The sequence below is a fragment of the Penicillium concentricum genome (genome assembly GCF_028827145.1).
Source record: "Penicillium concentricum strain IBT 3081 chromosome Unknown utg000001l_segment0_segment0, whole genome shotgun sequence".
In the NCBI taxonomy this organism is placed as follows: Eukaryota; Fungi; Ascomycota; class Eurotiomycetes; order Eurotiales; family Aspergillaceae; genus Penicillium; species Penicillium concentricum.
Window position 1 is genome coordinate 4,055,628 of NW_026622754.1, and position 20,164 is coordinate 4,075,791.

The following is a 20,164-nucleotide window of genomic DNA, read 5'->3' on the forward strand; positions in this document are numbered from 1 at the left end:
TACTTCAAACTGATTCTGCTCCCCGGGAGCTCAAGTGCAGTGGAAAAGGCGACGAAACTAAATCTTTTAAACCAATTACAACTTCAGAACGGTCTTGACGGCATCAATGACCTGGTCCTGGTGGGCCTTGGGGGCAGCAACGACACCCTTGTTGACAGCCAAGGTCCGGCCCTTGCTGAAATCCAACCGGTTGCCGTAGATGTCAGTCACCTGGCCACCAGCCTCACGCACAATCAAGTCACCAGCGGCGTGATCCCAGATCTTCTCTTGGTAATCCTTCTTGACGGGGAGACGCAGGTAGACGTCACCGGCACCACGGGCAATGGAGCAGTACTTGGCCTGCGAGTCCAGTCGCACGCTGGGGGCGGTGATGCCAAGAAGCTCAGCAACAGCGGCGTTGTCGCCCTGGGCGGAGTGAGCAGCCTCAACACCTTCACAGAAGACAGCGTCGGAGATCTTGGCGACGGGGCGCATGGAGATGGGCTTGCTGGCAGCAAGAGTACCACTGGCCAGAGGACGGCTGGTGGCACCCTCACCCAGGATAGCGGAGAACAGGACACCGTTGCCGGCAGTCGCGGACTGCTGGACACCGGTGCTAGCATCAATGGGGGCAGCATCGTCGACGGGGAGGTTAGGAGTACCAATAGCACCGACCTTGACGTCACCGTCAACCATCAGACCGAGACACACGGCGTACTGGCCGCCACGGAGGAAGCCCTTGGTGCCGTCGATGGGATCGAGGGCCCAGATGCGGCCCTTGGGACCACCGGCACTGTTTCCGCTATCAATGATGTCCAGCATGCTCTGCTCACTGGTGAGGGGGCCACCCAGAATATTATCGCTCTCCGCATCATCCAGCTTGATATCCTTGACCAAGCGCCAGATCTCAGCGCTGAGGTCTTTGTCCTCACGCAGGGTGTTGGCCTCCTCCTCGGCAACAATCTCATCGTTGGGGAAGTTCTTGCGGATAGCCGAGATGATCAGGGCTTGAGCGCCGAAATCGCCAATGGTGACGGGAGACTTGTCGTCCTTGGAGACTGTGCCCTTAGCCTTCTCGAAGAAGACCTTCTGTGTCAGGAGGCATGCCCGCTGGACGGCCAATTCGGCGATGTAACGTTCCTGTTGGTAAGACATAATTGTGGGATGGTTGGAAGAGAAGTGGGGGAGAAGCAGGGAGAGACGAGAGCGGGATTTCAGAGCCACGCTGACGGCGAGAATGAGGGTGGAGCAGACCACGAAGCGGGACAGTACGCGTAACAAATAAGAACGTGGGGACGGATCTGTTCGGTGTGCAGAAGAAAGCTTCATCCGAAATCAACTGGCAAGAATTGCAGCCGGGATCGACTACTCTTGCTTTGTCGCGGTCTTATTGGTTAATATATTGGTTTGCGAAGTCGTCATTCAGGACCTCTTTCTCATCGTTGGCCTCAGGCACCAGACCCCGCCCTAATCCCCTTTGGGCCGAAATAGTCACGAGGAGCCGATAAGCTTAAACTGTCTCAGCGTTGTTTCAACTCTCCTTTTCCCTGTAACAAGGCCATATTGCAATTTAGATGGCCTGTTGAACAAATTGGGAACTGGCTATATATTCCTTCTGCATTCGCCGCACCTTTCATTGCGCTTATCGGATTAACGGACGCCAAGACACCCCTGGGGCCTCCGACGTCACCGACACCACGTGAAGGTATCGCGAAAGCTCTCTGAAACCTTATGTTGGAATTCACACCGTTAATCCCTTTCCGGTGTTTTTCTAGCAAATCGAGTTGCATCCTATCGTTGTCGATATTCCATATACACCCGATTTTTGCGAAACGTTTTTGTAAACAACGCCGTGCGGGGTCATCTCTATACCGACATCGCAACGCGGGGTGATTGCGGGCTGTTGATACCAGGGGCAAAATCTTCAATTCTCCGGACTGGTTCCTACTCAAACAAGTATACACTGTTCAAGAGGTTATTCTTTTGACTAGGCCAGAATGTTCCAATCCTCCGTAAGTTATTGCGTGAAGATCATACACCTTCCAGCACCAACTGATATGGTTTTCAATAGAAACCGTATTCGGCAGTGACCGTACAAATTGAGGTCCTCACGAGCGAACAATATGAGGTCGAAGACTCCAGCGGAATCGTTGATCTGGTGGAAGTAGTCCGCATCCAGGCCAGCGGCCCAATGGAAGCAAGTCGGGCTCTTCGCAAGAAGCTGTGAGTGTACGAGTATTGACAGTGCCGGAACTCAGTCTGACCAATCCAGAAAATATGGCAACATCCATCGACAACTTCGCGCACTTACCATTCTCGACTTCCTCGTTCAAAATGCAGGAGAACGTTTTTTGCGCGATTTCGCTGACGAGGCCTTGCTCGAACGTCTGCGCATTGCAGCTACTGATCCCGTTTCGGATCCACTCGTGAAAGAGAAATGCAAACAGATTTTTGGACAATGGGCGACAACTTATAAGGACACTCCTGGTATGGCGAAGGTCACGGCGCTATACAAGCAAGTTCCCAAGCGAAAGCAGCCTGCGACACAGGCAAAGGCCAAGGTTCTCCGCGAGGGGTCGACTGCGAATCCAAACGACCCCCCGATGGGTCATGTTGTATCTGTGTCGGGGGCCGGTGGACCATCCACTTTGCTGACCAGTCCCAAACAAAAGGTGAAGAAAGTCAAGAAAGATAAGAAACTTTCAATTAGCGGCAAGAGATTTGATATTGAAAAGGAGCGCCCGGATATCCTGCAAGCGCTTGCTGCTTCTTCCGTTGCTAGCACCAACCTGTTGAATGCCCTTAAACTCGTCAATCGCGAGACGCATCGAGTGAGTGAGGATGCGGAATGCATCAACCGATTCGAGACATGCAAGCAGCTTCGTCATGGGATCCTCCGATATATCCAGTATATAGAGACTGAAGAGTTCCTGGGCGGTCTGATCCATGCGAACGATGAGCTGGTGGATGCATTGATGGCATTCGAAGTGCTGGACAAGAGCGTGGACTACGACAGTGATAGTGAGGACGAAGGCTTGGAAGGAAATTGGAAGCAAAGACATGGGGCTGGACTGAATGACACGGACGTGAACGACGGCCTTGCCGGGCTTAATATCAATCCCCCAAAGCCGCCACGGCCCAATCGTCCTGATAGCCTGCCTCTTGCATCTTCGACACAACACACCCGCCAAATCTTCGAGAGCGAGAGTGAGTCCGAAGAAGAAGATGATGAAGACAATCCCTTTGGGGACAAGAATGCTATTAAGACCCCGGCCATTGAGAAACCCCAACATACTTGGTACGTTGTTCTTCGTCTTGATTACACCTCATGTTTATTAACGTCCCTACAGGAAAGAGGTCTGATCCATGTGGTTACAAAGCTGAAGTTCGGATGATCTGTACTTTTGCGGTTTGCGGTTTTGATTTGTTTCATACATTGTTTAGTCTTGTGCTTTATCGGTATACCCAAAGGCATTGGCTATCGTGTTGCTGAAAGGTGAATATCCATTTTGATCGCTGGTGTCTTGGGTGTGTATATCCTTAAATCAATGTCCAATTGATTGCATAGCAATTTTTGTAAACCCCTTTTCGAATTCCGGTGCGAAGATATATATTGGCTTTGTTTGAAAGAAACCCTTAGCTTGTAGCCCCAACCCCCCAACATTCCAAGATATTCAATGGTGACAAACCCAGCAGTCTTTGTATGAAACACATCGAACATGACTGATTAGTCAAATAGCGCCGAGCTTGGAATTAGCCAGAAGAAGCCTCGCACAGCTAGCTAAGCGCCCCGCCCCTGACTCGCTCTTCGGCCTCTTTCGCGCCTTTCTCGGCGGCCCGACGGACTAGACAGAAACCTATAAAACAACGTGTAGCCCCAATAATCGAGGACAAAATTACCATATTCTTTCTCATAACACTAAGGCCAGGTCATCTACTCAAAACGAACATAAAATGCCCGTGACCGAACTCGCCCTCCTCCGCGTTAAATCGCAAGACTCATCTTCCGCCAAGACTACTGCCTTAGAAGCCCAGAAGGCACTGACAGAATATTCGGGCTATCAGGTCACATATCTCCGCCAGATCGAAGACTCAGAATCATTTTATTTGCTGGGTGGGTGGGAATCTATCGAGAAACATATGGCCGGAGGCCAGTGGACTTCATCCGAAGCCAACCAAAACCTACACGCGAAATTGAAGGATAGTCTCGATGTTAGCTGGATGTTTCACTTGGACCTTGATGTGAGCTTTCCAATCTTGATGAACTGACTTCGTGGTTCATGTGTGTTATTAAGGAATATAAGCTAACAGAATCCAGCCATCTACATCCAAAATCCCACTGGAAGCACCTGTTATCGCTATAACCCGCTGCTTCGTCGAGTCAAGCAAGAAAGATGAATTCGACGCTGTTTTCAAGGTTGGCGTGGCTGATTTGAATGCCGCCACGGCACCATTCATTTCCTGTGGTGCGTGGCGCGTCGACAAAGAAGGCGAAGATGAGGAATTTGTTCTTTTCAGCGGGTGGAATCAAGTCCAGGATCATTTTGATTTCGCGGGGTCTGAGGTTTCGAAGGAGTTTAGGAAGATTCAGGCGCTGATGAAAGGTGCGGATGTTAAGCATGTCCGTATTGAGAAGTGGGAGTAAATTATTATATGACTTTCATTCATCTATGTGGTATCTATCGTGGGGTTATTAGATTATGTCCTGGAAGCGGACGTGCCGTTCAGGATAAATTGCACCATTGCCTTCCTACCATCCAGTTTGAGTGGTGCCTCTATATGCATGGCGCCGAGGACATCTTTTCTCTCGATTTCCAAGCCGAGAGACTTGGCGTGTTGTTCTAACTGCCCTGGTACGTATGATGGAATCACTTCATCTTTCTCGGCGGAGAGAAGAAGGATCGGTGGAAGCGAGCGACGTATTGATGGTGTAGCTTCAGGGTTGGGAATTTGAGACCCGGGTTGGTCTCGCCATGTAGCCATCTGTTTCATCTTCGCCTTGATATCCCAGGTATTCCAAGAGAATGGCCAAAGATACCTGTATGGAAGCCATTTCTGAGGGTAGAGGCTGATGAGCATATCTTTAATGCTGGATGTTGGCGCCTCCAAAATCAGCCTGGTGATAGGCGCCAGAGGCCTGTTACTGCTTGTATTTGAGGTTTGTCCCTCGTGTTGACGGGCAATATATGTAGATACTGCTGAACTTGCAACAGCAGCACCTAGGCTGTGGCCCCAGATTACAATCTCAAGATTGGTTTCTGGGGACGCATATGTTTCTGACACCCAATTCAAGAATGCCTGGGCATCCATCTCAATACCGGACTGTGTGGCGCGGCCAGATGATCTCCAGTAGCCGCGGTATGATACAGCAGCAATAGTATATTGAGAGACGTCAGAATCAGATATAGGAGATGAACTTGATCTTGTCATTTCCGTAATTGCGCGCAGGACCTGAGAGAGAAGAGGCAATCGCATAGGAGTCGATCCACCATTGCCTTGAAAGTAACAGATCACAACGGACTTTTTTCGTCTTGGGGGCTGATCTTTATTTTGTACAGCACCGGCTTTTAAAAAACATTCTTCGTCCTTGTGAGGGACCGGGATCTGACCCTCACAAACAGCCAATTTAGTCCCATCCAAACTGCGAATCTGCTTCTCCTCCCATCGCACCGGCCTACATTCAGCCTCATAGTCTGAAATTACTTCAGCTCTTGTGAATGGAGGTAGCCAAGATAGGTAGAGGAGCTTGTTTTGCATGATGATGATCCAGAAGCATTTCCAGGTCCAGAGGCCGAGTAGGAGCCCGATGAACATGAGAGGCGGTACGGCAAAGCTTGGAATAGCGTCTGTCACTATACTTCGTGATTGAATATTTGATCGTATATTTTGAGCGACGCTCTGTCGCTTTCTGATGCTGCGGAGGCCATTGGTGCCATTTGATGGGATGTTGTTATAAGGACTTGGTGATGGCTGTCGCGTGCGGGTTAATATTTCTCTCAGCTTTGAAACGCGCAGCGCGCGTCGCAGAACCCAACGTGCCAGCATCAGCAGAATTGGTTGGGTTGGAGGTTGTTGGATGGTTGCGATTTACTGAGTGGAGCATTGGAGCCACAGCGGGCTGGGCCTTGACTCAGCAATTCCAAGACCCCGGGACCATCTCAAGGTCTCTGGGGTCTAAAGATGAGTATATAGACAGTATACAGCAGTTTTTTCCATTAATTCAATGATTATATTAAAATAGGAGAATGGCATTATTTCATCACTCGACCACCGAAGATAATGTAAATATTAGATTCAATTTGAATCACACGACAAGATATATTCCTCGTCCAGCTCGAGACAAGATGGAAGCTCCAACATGCGATGAAAATGATAGCATTGTGAAATATTCAAATGGGTATTTGTGGTCATCTGGAGTCATGATATGAAAAAGAACAAAACGAAACTGCAACAGAAAAGGAAAGAAGAATCCCTTCCCAAGACGCCAAAAGACCAAAAAACCGCAAGCCAACCATGCAGTGATGCAAAATGAATTCTCACAGAACCTTCGATCTCATCCACTCACTCGTACCAACTCCAAGATTAAGTCCATTCCGCTCCCACCAACGTCGAACACGACCCTCAGCTCCAGAGCTGGGATCAGCATCCTCAAGGGCTTCCTCAATATCACAGGTCTTGAATTCAACCCGCAGACCGCAGCTTTTCCACCACTGCAGAATGTGGTCGTGGCCATTCTTCGTTGGGCCAACCAGTACCTGGTTGTCGAAGATCATTTTCGGGCCCTTGAGTTTGTACCAGAACTCGAGGACGTGGACATGGCCATGCGTGCTCGCGATCCGGGTAACATTCTCGGCGTGGCTATAAGGGATCCCTGATGCGTCCCACCAAGCAAGGGATGCAGTACGACCCGATTGCGCGGCGAGTAGCACGGATTTGCCGACTTTGAGAGGCAAGGGTTTGGACTTCGGGGCGTTGGCCGAGGCGGTTTTCCACCAGTCGAGTACGTGGACTCGACCTTCGGCGCTGGCGGCTTCGAGGGCACGCTCGCTGTATCGTAGCGGGAGCCCTGAGTGGAGCCACCAGTCTAGTACCTCGACGAAACCAGCTCGGGAGGCGCCGTCCATGGCGTCGGCCATGTACTCTTTGTTTGGGAGAGCGGGCGCATCGCGCCACCATGTCAATACGTTCGGATTGCCGTAGATTGCGGATGCCCGGTATGGAATATTCGTGAGTCGAGAAGTTGTCCAGAGAAGGTCCAGGTGGTTTTCGGTGAGATAGGAAAGGATGTCGGTGCGGGAGAATTTGACAATGAGGTGACAGGCGAGGTCGGAGAGCGGTTTCCAGCGAGGTAGCGCATCAATGCGCTTTTTGATTGCAGCGAACGATCCTCGCAAGATAGTATATTCGAGCGTGGCCGTAGTGGACATTTTGGGTAGATGGCTCTGCCATTCTTGGGGGACAGGAAGATGGGTTGGAATTCCCACGGCTTTCGCTGTTTCCCAGTCTCGCAGTTGATCTTCAAAAACATTCAGCCATATTTCCAGTGGTAAAAAATCGGCACTGCCAGTATGTTTCGTTTGTGGTGTGGAGCCGCTGGCACTTCCAGATGTAGATTTTGATGCAGTCTTAGCCGGGACCGCAGTGCCGTGGGAGATCGCTCTAGTCGACAGGGTAACCTCCCACGGCGGTAATTTTAAAGTTGTCTCCAGTGTCTGGTGTAACTCCTTCAGGCCGTCCCAGGGCAGTATCGTCAGGTCTTCGGGCCCGTTAGACTTCCAGAGCACAGGTTTGACAGTGCAAATCCAAGGCCAAAAACGACTGATCTCATCAAGTTGTCGAGTGCTGAGCGGGTGATCCCATTCTGATACCGTCATTCCTGGAATGAGGACCACAGGTTTCTTCGAGACCCAGCCACGAAGGAGCGCCAACGTCAAGGTATTCGTCAAACCGGCCAACATGGCCCCCAAGGTTCCAGCATCGATAGGCGCAACCAAGAGCATGTCCGCCCATTCGCATAGCTCCGCCGTCTTCGCCTTCAGCCATTTGCGCGCGCAGGTTTTCTTATCGAATGTTTGGCTGTCGACCGTATCCATGTAGTGCGGGATCTTGTTGGTGCCCGTGAGCAAAGCCGAGGGTTCGTCTGTGATCAGTCGCAGTTCGATATATGGGTTCTGAACGAGGGACGGGAGGACGGTGCTGGCGAAAGCGCTATCTGTCGACAAGAGCAAACGGCGGCGCCGGGGATGCGATGATGTCGCATTTTCCACCACTTTATTTCCAATCACCGTCTCATCACACTCTCCATCCACCTCCATCTCCCTTGACCACGTTCCTTTTGTAATGCTATTCTCTTGTATAATCGGGGAAATATTAGATCGAAATCCAACTGCCATGCCAATGCGACTAATAAGACAGGCTGAACTGAATGAGGATAAGGCGGTCGGACGGAAGAAGTCTGGTAGGAAAGGTATAGAAGAATCGACGTCGAGAAGCGGTAAAACAATATCAATTGGGAACTCTCCTACTCCTTATTGCAGAGATAAGTTATCAGACTAGACTGTGGTCTGATCAGAGTCCAATCATGCAACCCGGGATTTAAATCGGGCTGTTGCTTTTTGTGCAACGGCGATCAACTGGTTGCGAGCGGTGAGGTCGTTGCGTTGTCTGGATCGTCGCCACGTCTTTGCCACATCCGTCTTAATGAGCTGCCGAATGAACAGAGTTGCTAAACAGCGAAAAAATGCCGAGATCCTTCCTGGATCCTCTCAAGGGGGAGGTCCACCAATGACAAAGAGGAAAATGCTAGTTCGAGTGTCTATGGCGGTTAAAGACGGGCCCGTACAGGAAGAGCTCAGATTGATTGGCGAGTGTTTGGGCACTTCCGCTCTAGCGGGAAGCGGTCAAGGCCTAATATCAAGCATCTTACTTTAACTTCCACAAATACTTTGCTTTTCTATTCCTGTACAATGTACATAATTGCTGTATATATACTGACCTATATAAAACTTGAACATTTCTAAGCCCGAATGAATGCTCACTCTATCGTCGGGCCAGATTGTTGTGAAGCTTGTGCTCTCGCATGGCAAGACTGGCAAATGCACCCAGAACAGCCAGGCCCAACAATGTCACAAATACCGCCCGCAACGAGTCCATGTATGCATCAAGCACTCCAGGTGTCAAGTCTGCAGGCATTTTCCAAATCTCGTCCAAGCTATCTCGAAGCCGTCCAATCAGTTCCTTGGCGTCATCGCGCTCACCCAATCGAGACCAGAGTCCGAGCTTCAGGGTGTTCTGGAAGACAGCCGAAGCGACCGTGATACCAAGCGTACTTCCGGTGCTGCGGAAGGCATACGAAGCAGACGTCACCACCGCATGGTGCTGGTGGTCCACGGAAGAAATGAGTGCCACCAGGGTGATGGTTAGCATGCTACCATAGGACGCACCACCCAGGAAGAAATAGAGGAACGGCAGTCCCACGGGCGTGTATAGATTCAAAGTGCAGATAAGCCCAGCGGAGAGAACTTGAATACCCATGGCAAGATAGTTTAGAGGCGCATAGCGACCGGTGGCACGCATAATGAAACCCGATCCCAAGGAGCCAATCGAGGTGCCGATCGCCTGCGGGATTATTCGCGCACCCGCCGCAGTCGCAGAAAGTCCTTGTACCTGGAAGTACACCGGTAAGTAAAAGAGGAGGCCGAACACGGCCATGGTAGCGAACCAATTAGTCAGACAAGCAGCTGCCACGGTGCGGTCCAGCAGAAGGCGCACAGGAATAACAGGCTCAGAAGAAACCTCGGCTTCCACGTAGATGAACAGACCCAGGAAGACAGCAGAGGCAACCAGCGATGTCAGAACCAGCGGGTGTGTCCAGGGTACCTGGTTTCCGCCGGTGTTGAGGCCAAGCAATAATGTGACCAGTGTCAGAACCAGAGTGATAGCGCCGAGGAAGTCAACGCGCTTGATGCGCGCGGTATCCGACTCTTTCACGGGAATCTTGACTTTAATCGCAACTAGAATACACGAGAGGAGCAAGAAGGGAACCTGGAGCAAAAATGCCCACCTCCATCCCAGAGTGTCGTTGATCCACCCGCCAAACACACCTCCAAGTCCCATGCCAGCACCGTAGCAGATGTTTCCGATGCCCTGCCAAATGCCGCGCTTGCGGAGAGGAATCAAGTCCGAAGTGACAAAGGTCGAGATCGCAGTAAGACCGCCTCCTCCGACACCTGCCACGACGCGACCAACGATCATAACCCATTGCGCGCTTGCCAGGCCACAGATCAAGTTGCCGAGGGCGAAGACGATGTTGGAGAACACAAGCCCCCAGCGACGAGAGTAAATATCAGTCAATCGGCCACTGAGGGGCTGGCAGGCGGCATTGGAGATCAGATAAGAAGTGGCTAGCCATGAGAGCAGGGAGAATGAGTTGAAGGACGAAGAGATAGGCGCGGACAGCGTCGCGACAATTGTTGTATCTGTAAAGCTCAGGTTAATTTTGTTCTCGCGAAGAGTCAGCGGAGTTCATACCGAGAGCAGCCAGGAAGACACCGAGCCAGATGCTTCCGAGGATCCAAATCAGCTCCTTGGTACTGTGTTCCTGGGGTAGTGGGGTATTTCCACTGGCATCATCGGGTGCATCCCCAAGCAGGGGCGTCTGCTCAGATGCAGGCTCTCTAGCAGTCTCTGCAGACATGGTGTGCCCAAAAGTGAACTGCAGTTTATTTTTTTCAGAGTTGCTAATTGACGTGCTAACTCGGCGGAATCTCCGAAGGGACTGAGATGGTGGGGTCTACTATAGCGGCCGTGACGGGTCTCTTATTGGTTGATATATATGCCTTCCCAGCCCCACCCTTTCTATCAATTGGTGCACATAATACACCAAGAAAGACGGAAGCATCCGTATGTTGCCCAGCTTAGACCTCCGCAAAGCCCACAAAGCCCAAAGCCCAACCCATCAGTGGGTTGGGCTTTGGGCCCTATCTTCGGGCCCACCGGTGGGCTATAGGCCCAAGGTGAAAGCCTACCGGGCCCATAATATTAGAATAGGGGCCCAAAGCCCATAATATTCCGAAAACCTGACTTTTTTTAATTACCTTATGTTTAGACCCCGCTTTTAGCTTTCACATTGGGGTATTATTGGACTGTGGGGGATGCGCCAACTGTAACCGGAGAAAGCCATGTTAGAAGGGACCTCATTTAAGCCCAGTCATGGAGAATTCAAGTCTCAATCTAACATATGGTAATATGTCTCTAAGTCCACTTCAGTTCCTAGTTACACAATGCCTTCTGATCTTTGCTGTGAATTCTTTCCCAACGCTAGCCGATGGGCTATCGCAAACCTCCATTCCCTGGTACTGAGACTGAGCATCCATGGATGATCCTACTCAGGGGCTAATCGAAGTTTGTTTTCCTGCCTTAAACGACAAGCAGAGCCTTTCCTTCGGGAAAGCATGGAAAGATGCGTTCAAGAGCTAGGGACATGAGCATAATGTTGACATTTTTGCAGAAAAAAGGGCGATTGGGACGCGTGATTAGCTAGCCACTGTAGATCCTCCCTCGGGTCTCCGTAGCAGTGCCGACAACGAATATGGCAGATTAGCATCCCAGCGGGCTAACGTGAGTATAATCACAAGCGCAACACTTCGCCGGGTCCTCTTTCCCTCTAGTTTGAATAAGACTTTGGCTGCTGGAGCGGAGTTCATATATGATGGGCAGATCATGAACGTTCAGGCAACCAAGGAAGTTATGCTTGTAGCCGGTACTTTCCACACACTAAAGCTACTAGAGTTGGCCAGGATCGGCGCCAAAGATAGATTAAAATGTCTCGGTATCGCATTGGTTAGTGATCAGCCAGCGGTGGGCGAGAACCTCCAGAACCATGTAATGAGCGTGTTCCCAGTTCCACTCAACCCCACCTAGACCTCGAGGGAATATCTCTTGGATTCAAGGGTTTGACGTTTGCATCCCTCGGCGAAGAAGAGCAGAACATGCTGTTTGCGGGGCGCTTCGAGTCCGTGGGCTCATCAAAACAGGTTATGAAACCACTTTTGAGAAACCCCGATGAAGCATCCGCGGTCATATTCATGGCTGTAACACCTGAGAGCATGGTCATCTTGGGTGCCATTAGCAGCGTGCCCTTCTCACGAGGGAGTAGCCATATCACATCGGCGGATCCAAGTGAGATGCCCACTATTGACACGCGATGCTTCAGCGATAATCTGGATATAGAGATTCTGGCTCGACATGTGCAAAGCTTGCACCGTCTAACTGCAGCTCCAGCTGTACAGCCATTCGTGCAGTCGAGCGTAGGGCCAAAGGATCCGGAAACAATCAGGAAGCAGCTGCGTGAGGCGGCGGCAGTGACTTGTGACCATGGATGCGGCATTGCGGCGATGCTCCCCCGTGAACCAGGAAGTGGAGTGGATCAAGATCTGAAGGTGTATGGGACGGAGAATCTGCAGGTTGTCGATGCGAATATTTTCCCGCTTATCACCAATGCAAACCCTATTGCAACGGTGTATGCGGTGGCTGAGTGGGCTGCCGATATCATTCGGGGGATCTGCAGATCTGAGATTGAATCAACAGTTTTTAATCCGGGATCTGGGCGGCATTTGTTTTTTTCCACGCAAACCTATGAAAGTAAAGGAGATGTGAAAGAGGGTGAAGGAGAAAAGGATAGGAAGGGGCTACTCGGAAAGCGCTGAGTAGGTCTTTCCTATTTTGCTTTAGGTTCTAGAATTTAACTCACTTTCTCACTCAACTTTTGCATATTCTCATCTTTATTGCTTCCAACATCCAACTCCCCATGGATGGCCTCATTTTCTTTGTTGTGTTCCCGATGGTCGACATTCCTCTTATCTCGTGGGCAGCAGCGTGGATCAAGCTCTTGCTTGCCCGGCTCCACGTATGGATGATCCGCCGAACATTCAATGCCCTGAAGAGGGATATCGAAACCTGGGAAACTAAAATGTTTGTCTGGGCGAATGAGTTTCGTGAGCTCAAGAAGCAATTGAATATGGAAATGGCGGCATCACCGGCTTGGGAAAACCGTCTGCACGCGATTCAACGAGACAGACCCACCCCAGTACAAGCAATGTTTGTGCATGACGAGACGGAGAGATTAAAGGCCAGGACGCGCTGGTTTCGACACAAGCTTATTCTTTTATTGAAGGAGAGAAAGTCTCTTCTTGCTATGCGTATGAACCATCTTGAGAGGCTGGGAATCCTTGAGCAATCGATCAACCTATTTCGGTTGGCAAACAGCACTGTATATCGAGGTGTCTTGCTTGTTACTGATGATCATGCATAGGAATCGTTAATTCTGAATCCTACCTTCCTGACGGTTTGCCGCAACTCGATTCTGTGACCAGTTTGCGTACAGTCTTACCTACCTACCGGATTTCTTATGCCACTTCTTGGCTTTCCATTGCTATTTCACACAATAATAGTTCTTATACCAACGATCGACGACCCCACATGGCCGATGTCTCTATTCTCGTTTATTGATCGTTAAAAATGCAGATTGAATCCACTGCTACCATCATAGTATGAAGCTATGCATGAGTTTGCCAAGCAGATCTACAACACTAGCAACATTAGATATTGTAGTTGAGGAAGAGCTTTCGACAGAAAAAGTATTTCTGTAAGAAGTAAACACTCTAATAAAGTGTGTGGATTAAGGTACCTTTAAAGATGCCCTTTGCTTGACTGGCTGAAGTTCAATGTTTACCTCCTCGGTCACCAGGATTCGCTGTGAGCTTGTTTCCCAGTCTCCGTCATCCAATTCCGAAACCTTGTATGTACAATGGATATTGGAAAAGTCCTCCTCTGACCTTACCTCCCCAATAGTATTATTATAATCATCTTTTTTTCCAGACCACGGCGTATTGCTTGATGGCTGGTGGCTGGCCTTCCCGCTCGACATACCGAAGATTCTTGCAAAAGCTCCACCGAAGGCTGTCTTCAAAAGTACTCGCATCGTTGGCAGACATGTGCAGACAATGCCTGTTGAAAGTTCGATAATGGACCACATGTATCCCTTTGCATAATGCCATGTGGAGTCGTACTCACCCAGGACAAGCATCGAGAGGAGAAGGCGAGCCATGGCTGCAGCACAATCACTAGAGAATGATGTATTAGCAAGGCACGAATACTGGCTATCTGTACGTTTGAGAGAAAAGAATGCTCATACAAAAGACCCAATGCAAAAATCAGGGACAGAGCGATCTTCTGTGGTTTTGGAAGCTGGATCTTCCACACTTTGGGAATTGGCATCAACCAAACCGCAAAATCAGTGATAATATTTACAATTGCATAGGCGACAGCAAATTGCTTAAAGTCCAAGCAAGTTCCCTCCGTTGTCCAGAAGGCGCTAATCGGATTACAATTGAAAATAGCAAGGAAAACCATCACAATTGCCCATATAGAGATCAGAACGATCATGCCGTTGACAAGTCGTAAGAAACTCGAATGCTCGAAAATGCGTCGGTATAGAAAAAGCAATGCTAGCTTCACACTCGGGGGGCCGAGCACGTAGAAGATCTGGAAGAAATAGAGGAGTTCGGAGAATATAGCGACTTTTTCTGGTGAGAGGGTTGCTCGGTGCTTGCCGAGGCCATTAATTCGACCTAAAAGTTCGCCCGTGTTAATACCGTGATTCTTTAGCAGGATCAGAGTCATGATGGTGGCACTGACATCCCACGAATATCCCATATAATATCCAATCCCAGAAAAGGGCTACGCAGATGATCCAGTCATCTGCGCCGAGGGATAACTTTCGCAGTCGTCGAGCACTGAAACGGGCAATAACGGCGAATGTGGCCAGCACAATGAAAATCGTGTTCACCACCCATAGAGTTGGTCCGAGGTCCTCCTGAAGGTCGGTCATATGTGCCTGCGCGTTGTGAATCTCTAACTTTCAAGAGTCACCCTGAATATATGGAGGTTTATTCCCTGGTAAACCTCCATGTTGCTAACATCCGAGACAGCAATCATCGTCCAATTCAATTTTCAAGGATGTTAGGGCCTAAGACCACGCAATTGAGATCATTAAAAGAGATCAGCGCCATATTATATTGGCACTAGTATAGAAGGAACCAACTGCATAAAATAGCGCACGACTTGAAACGCCCGAGGTGACGATCGTAGATCCACGGCCCGCTATTCGGGCGTCCGACGGCATGGCGGGTCTCAGGGCTAATATAACCTATCGGATGGTTCTTTTCTGCTTGGCGCCGATACAATATTGGGGCCTGCAATCAAAGTACTATGTATGTTTGTCTCGGCGGCGCACAGTGGATAAATGGCCCGATGATCGTACTACTGCTGCCGTCCAATTTGAGGTGCGACATTGGGGCCAAGAACTGGAGCCTTTTCCCTTCTAGTCGCACATCGAGTGGCCCGTGTCGGAGATGACGGAAGCAGGCCCAGATACTTTATTAAACACAGTGCTGCATTCTACGGAGCTCGTTCATCCAACCCACCCCGAACCTAAAGCCACTCAACCTCAGCTAGAACAATGACCGTGTCTGAACAGAAGCTCTCCTGGCAAGAGTCAGGCCGCCGGGTCCAGGTAGTGCGTGATCTTTCCATAGAGCACGTCGACCCCGCCATTGCTGCTCTTCCCGATACACATACTGGCAGGGTGATCGATTTCCCCAGAAAGCACCTTTCGCAGACAGAGATCGCTATTACAGAGAGTTCCGCTGAGACATTGGTGGCTTCCCTTGCAACGGGTAAACTAAGTGCAAACGCGGTAACAAATGCTTTTCTTCGGCGGGCTGCGATCGCTCAGAAGCTGGTGAGTAACCCTGCAAGTTGTGTTCCGCGAATACCTGAAGTTTTGCATTCTAACCACTCATCTGCTTAGACCAACTGTATTTACGAGCTTCTTCCCGACCGTGCCATTGCCCGTGCCAAAGAGCTCGATGATTATATTGCAGAGCATGGAAAGCCCTCTGGTCCCCTTCACGGGTTGCCAATTAGCATCAAAGCGCATGTAGGCCTCAAGGGACGAGACTTGGCTGCTGGATTCGTCGGTTGCCTGGACAGGGTGAGCAAAGACGATGCAAATATTGTGAAGATTCTCTTGGATGCCGGTGCAGTTGTTTATGCAAGAACAACGGAGCCACAGGGATTGGTTAGCAGATCTCAATTTCCTGTGTTGATTTATAGCTGATGCCTTGGTTTTACGATAGATGGCTCTTGAAACTTGCAGCAATATCACTGGCACCACCACCAACCCACATAATACCGCTCTCACACCCGGTGGCTCTTCTGGCGGAGAGTCAGCGTTGCAAGCTCTCTATGGCAGCCCTCTGGGAATCGGCTCAGACATCGGTATGTTGCGAGATTCTCTAGATTGATTTCTTCACTACTGACAATAGATCCAGGTGGTAGTATTCGCTCCCCCGCCGCCAATTGTGGCCTCTACGGCCTAAAGCCTTCAACCGGTCGACTACCGCTCATCGGATGCGCTTCCTACCTTCTCGGATGTGACGCAATTTTGGGAACACTTGGGCCTCTTTCACCAACACTCGGCGGTATTGAACTTTTCATGAAGACGATAATCGAATCGAAGCCTTGGGTCACAGACTCGATGATGCTTCCCATCCCTTGGAGAGACCAGGAGAAGCACGTTCACTTGGATAACAAGAAGCTAACGGTCGGTGTGATGTGGACTGATGATGTCGTTACTCCCGCACCCGCAGTGACAAGAGCTTTGAAGGAAATGGTTGAGCGTCTGAAATCGGTGGATAATATTGATGTTATTGAATGGAAACCATATAAGCAGAAGGAGGCTCTCGAGATTCTTGTGAGTGATCTATATCACTTCAATGATCAATCTGAGATGAACTAACCAATGAATATATATAGACGAGACTTTATGCTCCAGATGGTGGAAGAGCCTTTGCCAGAAATGCCGAGGCCTCGGGTGAGCCATTGACGCCGCTCACGGCTTGGACTTTGCGGGATACCCCTGGCATTGAAGAACTTAGCCACCAGGGCCTGTGGGATTGGACTGGGAAACGGGAAATGTTCCGCTACTCATATTTGCAAGGTTAGTACTTCAATCATCCATGATCAATACCTGATTCTGATCCAACCTGATTCCACTACAGAGTGGAACAATGTCGCCCCCGAAATGGATGTTATACTCTGTCCTGCTTTCCCTACGCCCGCCCCCCTTCATGACACTTCAAGGTACTGGGGTTACACTTCTTTGTTCAATCTTCTCGATTATTCAGCTCTTGTGTTCCCCGTTACCAAGGTGGATCCCGAGAGAGATGCCAAGGACAATACTTACACTCCGAAGAACGAATTTGACAGCTGGGCATACGAGCATTATGACCCGGTAAAGCAAAAGGATGCACCTGTTTCTTTACAGCTGGTTGCTAAGAAGTTGGAGGAAGAAAAGTTACTTCAGGCATTTAGAGAGATCCAGGAGAAAATTGGTCTGCCGTTTGTGAATTGTCTGGCTTGAGTATGTTTTGAGGGAATCAAATTTCATTTGGAAGGGGATTGCGGATTCTTGTCTGGCGCGGGTTCGTCTAGAAGGCTACATACTGGTCTAAGCGAATATGGATGGTCTTCATTGAACTAGGAAGTTTGCTTCGGGTTTATATATCTGTGAGAGCCATATCATATGAAGTATAGCCTCTTGTCAGTCTGTAAGGCCTGTACTCTACCGTGATATCTCACATGAATGGATTACTCTCAAGAGAATACTTATAATAGGATTTCCTTCCAATAAAGCGCTCTTGATGCGTTCTTTTGAAGTATTCGCACCTGGGCATGTCCTGAGTAATTAAGGTTGAAACAGGTTAGTATGAGTGGAGGGGTAAATAATAAGAGTGGAAAAGAAGAGTACGGCAAGATGCGAACATCTTCAGGGTTAGTCTCCAGCATTACATTACCTTGAATTAAGTACTCAGATATATAACAAGCAATAAGAAATGCCGACTCTAACAGCCATAAAGTGGGATAGGAGTGTTCCCCACATTTGTGGAGATCCCCGGATTTCCCTCTAACTCGAGGAAATGGGAATTCCGCGCGTTTTCGACTTTTACTGATCGTCACCCCACTGCTTTTCCTAACCTTCACAATCCTCGGCCGGTTTCTTTGGCGGTCTTCTCCGCATCATGGCGTCGCTCATTCGGTCTCCTTGTATTCGAACCCCACTGCTATCCGGCCAAACTTCGGACATTCTAGCATTTTTGTCACAGATCTGCAAGACTTGCTCCACGGCAAATCGATTTGCCGTTTTCAGGCCCATGATGATACGTGATTGATACCGCTAGGAGAGCAGGGATTATGCCTCGGGCCTCATAATCAACTATTAAAGGCCGCTGGTCTGCAGCCATCTGAGCGTGCGCGAATTTATACAATTCATACTGGAGCTGATTTGATATTGTCGACGGTCTCTCCTCAATATGACTCGTCTTAATTTCTTGCCCTTGTTGGTAGCCTTAGGCTCGCTTACCCTGGCCAGCCAAGATTCCTTCGAATCAAAATGTCTCAAGTTTGGCGATGAAATTGACATTCCCAATGTCAAAGTCAACTTCGCCGAGTTTGTGCAGGGAGGCACCAACTTGTCCTTGGTAGACAATCCACCTAGCTGCGGTAAATTGAATCAGGCCGTCTCGGTGGACCTGTGCCGAGTCGCCATGGCCGTCTCGACCTCAAACAGCAGCGAGATCACACTAGAGGCTTGGTTCCCTCGTAAATACAAGGGCCGTTTCTTAAGCACCGGAAATGGGGGTATCTCGGGGTGTAAGTCTCGTTTCCAAAGATATACTCCTGAGTTCTTCTAATCTCGCCGCAGGTATTCAATACTATGATCTCGCATACACCGCACAACTGGGGTTTGCTACCGTTGGAGCCAACAATGGACATAATGGTACCTCGGGAAAGCCTTTCTATCGCCGCCCTGAGGTGATCAAAGATTATGCATACCGCTCTGTTCATACTGGAGTTGTAATAGGCAAAGAGCTCACAAAGAAATTCTACGATGAGGGCTTCAACAAGAGCTACTACCTCGGATGCTCGACTGGTGGCCGCCAAGGTTGGAAGTCTGTTCAAAAATACCCCAATGACTTTGACGGGGTCGTTGCTGGTGCTCCTGCTATCAACTTGATTAATTTGTTTTCGTGGAGCGGAAGTTTCTATACCATCACTGGCTCCCCAACTTCCGATACATTCCTGTCAACAGCTGAATGGAAGATCGTCCATGATGAGATCATCCGTCAATGTGATACAATTGATGGCGCCAAAGATGGAATCATCGAGAATCCCGATCTCTGCCGCCCTGTCTTGGAAACATTGACCTGTGACCCAAGTGCCTCAAACAAAACAAGCTGCCTTACCAGCACACAAGTCAGCACTGCCCAGCAAGTGCTATCGCCATTGTATGGAATTAATGGCACCCTGTTATACCCCCGTATGCAGCCTGGCTCCGAGATACTCGCCGCACCTATCATGTACAATGGCAAACCATTCCCATACAGCGAAGACTGGTACCGTTATGTCGTCTACAACAATCCGTCCTGGAGCGGTGCCAACTTCACAGTGAAAGATGCCGCTGTTGCTCTCGCACAGAACCCCTACAACATTCAAACTTGGGATGGCGATATCTCTCCATTCAAAAAGGCCGGCGGCAAAATTCTGCACTACCACGGCCTCCAAGACCAGCTGATTAGCTCCGAGGACTCCAAGATGTACTATGCCCACGTGTCAAACACCATGAAACTCCCTCCCACCAAGTTGGATGAGTTCTACCGCTTCTTCCCAATCAGCGGTATGGGTCATTGCGGTGGTGGCGATGGTGCTTATGGTATTGGTCAGGGAGTCAGTACTTACGATGGAACCAACCCCGAGGACAATGTGCTTATGGCAATGGTTCAGTGGGTCGAGAAAGGCAAGGCACCGGAAACTGTTCGCGGTGCCAAGTTCTCCAATGGCCCTGGCTCCAAGGTAGAGTATAAGCGCAAGCACTGCCGCTGGCCTCGACGCAATGTGTTCAAGGGTCCTGGGAAGTACACCGATGAGAACGCTTGGCAGTGTGTTTAGGGCTGGTTGCCATTTTTTGTATATAGGAATCTTTCAAGCTGTCGGGAAATCACATTGAACGATTGCCAGACTCCACCAATTCAGTTCAGCTCATGTATAAAGAGGATGTAAACAA

The 20,164-nt window shown here is 49.6% G+C and overlaps 11 protein-coding genes across 11 annotated transcripts; 6 read left to right on the plus strand and 5 right to left on the minus strand.

Annotated features, from left to right (window-relative positions):
* Positions 1–75: 75 nt before the first annotated feature.
* On the minus strand, positions 76–1,308 carry N7517_001531 (3'(2'),5'-bisphosphate nucleotidase; the record flags this gene model as incomplete). Its single annotated transcript, XM_056719261.1, has 1 exon — positions 76–1,308. One exon carries the CDS (start codon positions 1,306–1,308, stop codon positions 76–78), a length of 1,233 nt encoding a protein of 410 aa, XP_056583396.1.
* Positions 1,309–1,976: 668 nt separating this feature from the next.
* N7517_001532 (LSB5 family protein) lies at positions 1,977–3,342 on the plus strand (the record flags this gene model as incomplete). Its single annotated transcript, XM_056719262.1, has 4 exons — positions 1,977–1,991; positions 2,051–2,202; positions 2,252–3,277; positions 3,330–3,342. The coding sequence occupies 4 exons, from the start codon at positions 1,977–1,979 to the stop codon at positions 3,340–3,342; spliced, it is 1,206 nt and encodes a 401-aa protein (XP_056583397.1).
* A 591-nt stretch (positions 3,343–3,933) lies between these two features.
* N7517_001533 (uncharacterized protein) lies at positions 3,934–4,624 on the plus strand (the record flags this gene model as incomplete). Its single annotated transcript, XM_056719263.1, has 2 exons — positions 3,934–4,221; positions 4,298–4,624. The coding sequence occupies 2 exons, from the start codon at positions 3,934–3,936 to the stop codon at positions 4,622–4,624; spliced, it is 615 nt and encodes a 204-aa protein (XP_056583398.1).
* Positions 4,625–4,677: 53 nt separating this feature from the next.
* On the minus strand, positions 4,678–6,024 carry N7517_001534 (uncharacterized protein; the record flags this gene model as incomplete). The annotated part of the gene is made up of 1 exon (XM_056719264.1): positions 4,678–6,024. The coding sequence occupies one exon, from the start codon at positions 6,022–6,024 to the stop codon at positions 4,678–4,680; it is 1,347 nt and encodes a 448-aa protein (XP_056583399.1).
* A 491-nt stretch (positions 6,025–6,515) lies between these two features.
* Positions 6,516–8,294, minus strand: N7517_001535 (uncharacterized protein; the record flags this gene model as incomplete). The annotated part of the gene is made up of 1 exon (XM_056719265.1): positions 6,516–8,294. The coding sequence occupies one exon, from the start codon at positions 8,292–8,294 to the stop codon at positions 6,516–6,518; it is 1,779 nt and encodes a 592-aa protein (XP_056583400.1).
* Positions 8,295–9,018: 724 nt separating this feature from the next.
* N7517_001536 (Major facilitator superfamily domain general substrate transporter) lies at positions 9,019–10,675 on the minus strand (the record flags this gene model as incomplete). The annotated part of the gene is made up of 2 exons (XM_056719266.1): positions 9,019–10,457; positions 10,510–10,675. The coding sequence occupies 2 exons, from the start codon at positions 10,673–10,675 to the stop codon at positions 9,019–9,021; spliced, it is 1,605 nt and encodes a 534-aa protein (XP_056583401.1).
* Positions 10,676–11,801: 1,126 nt separating this feature from the next.
* N7517_001537 (uncharacterized protein) lies at positions 11,802–12,686 on the plus strand (the record flags this gene model as incomplete). Its single annotated transcript, XM_056719267.1, has 2 exons — positions 11,802–11,820; positions 11,902–12,686. 2 exons carry the CDS (start codon positions 11,802–11,804, stop codon positions 12,684–12,686), a joined length of 804 nt encoding a protein of 267 aa, XP_056583402.1.
* Positions 12,687–12,787: 101 nt separating this feature from the next.
* N7517_001538 (uncharacterized protein) lies at positions 12,788–13,291 on the plus strand (the record flags this gene model as incomplete). Its single annotated transcript, XM_056719268.1, has 1 exon — positions 12,788–13,291. The coding sequence occupies one exon, from the start codon at positions 12,788–12,790 to the stop codon at positions 13,289–13,291; it is 504 nt and encodes a 167-aa protein (XP_056583403.1).
* A 366-nt stretch (positions 13,292–13,657) lies between these two features.
* Positions 13,658–14,869, minus strand: N7517_001539 (uncharacterized protein; the record flags this gene model as incomplete). The annotated part of the gene is made up of 3 exons (XM_056719269.1): positions 13,658–14,102; positions 14,174–14,609; positions 14,677–14,869. The coding sequence occupies 3 exons, from the start codon at positions 14,867–14,869 to the stop codon at positions 13,658–13,660; spliced, it is 1,074 nt and encodes a 357-aa protein (XP_056583404.1).
* Positions 14,870–15,499: 630 nt separating this feature from the next.
* On the plus strand, positions 15,500–17,464 carry N7517_001540 (Amidase; the record flags this gene model as incomplete). The annotated part of the gene is made up of 6 exons (XM_056719270.1): positions 15,500–15,781; positions 15,851–16,120; positions 16,179–16,320; positions 16,374–16,795; positions 16,858–17,041; positions 17,103–17,464. The coding sequence occupies 6 exons, from the start codon at positions 15,500–15,502 to the stop codon at positions 17,462–17,464; spliced, it is 1,662 nt and encodes a 553-aa protein (XP_056583405.1).
* Positions 17,465–18,413: 949 nt separating this feature from the next.
* On the plus strand, positions 18,414–20,049 carry faeB-2 (putative feruloyl esterase; the record flags this gene model as incomplete). The annotated part of the gene is made up of 2 exons (XM_056719271.1): positions 18,414–18,753; positions 18,806–20,049. 2 exons carry the CDS (start codon positions 18,414–18,416, stop codon positions 20,047–20,049), a joined length of 1,584 nt encoding a protein of 527 aa, XP_056583406.1.
* Positions 20,050–20,164: the final 115 nt, after the last annotated feature.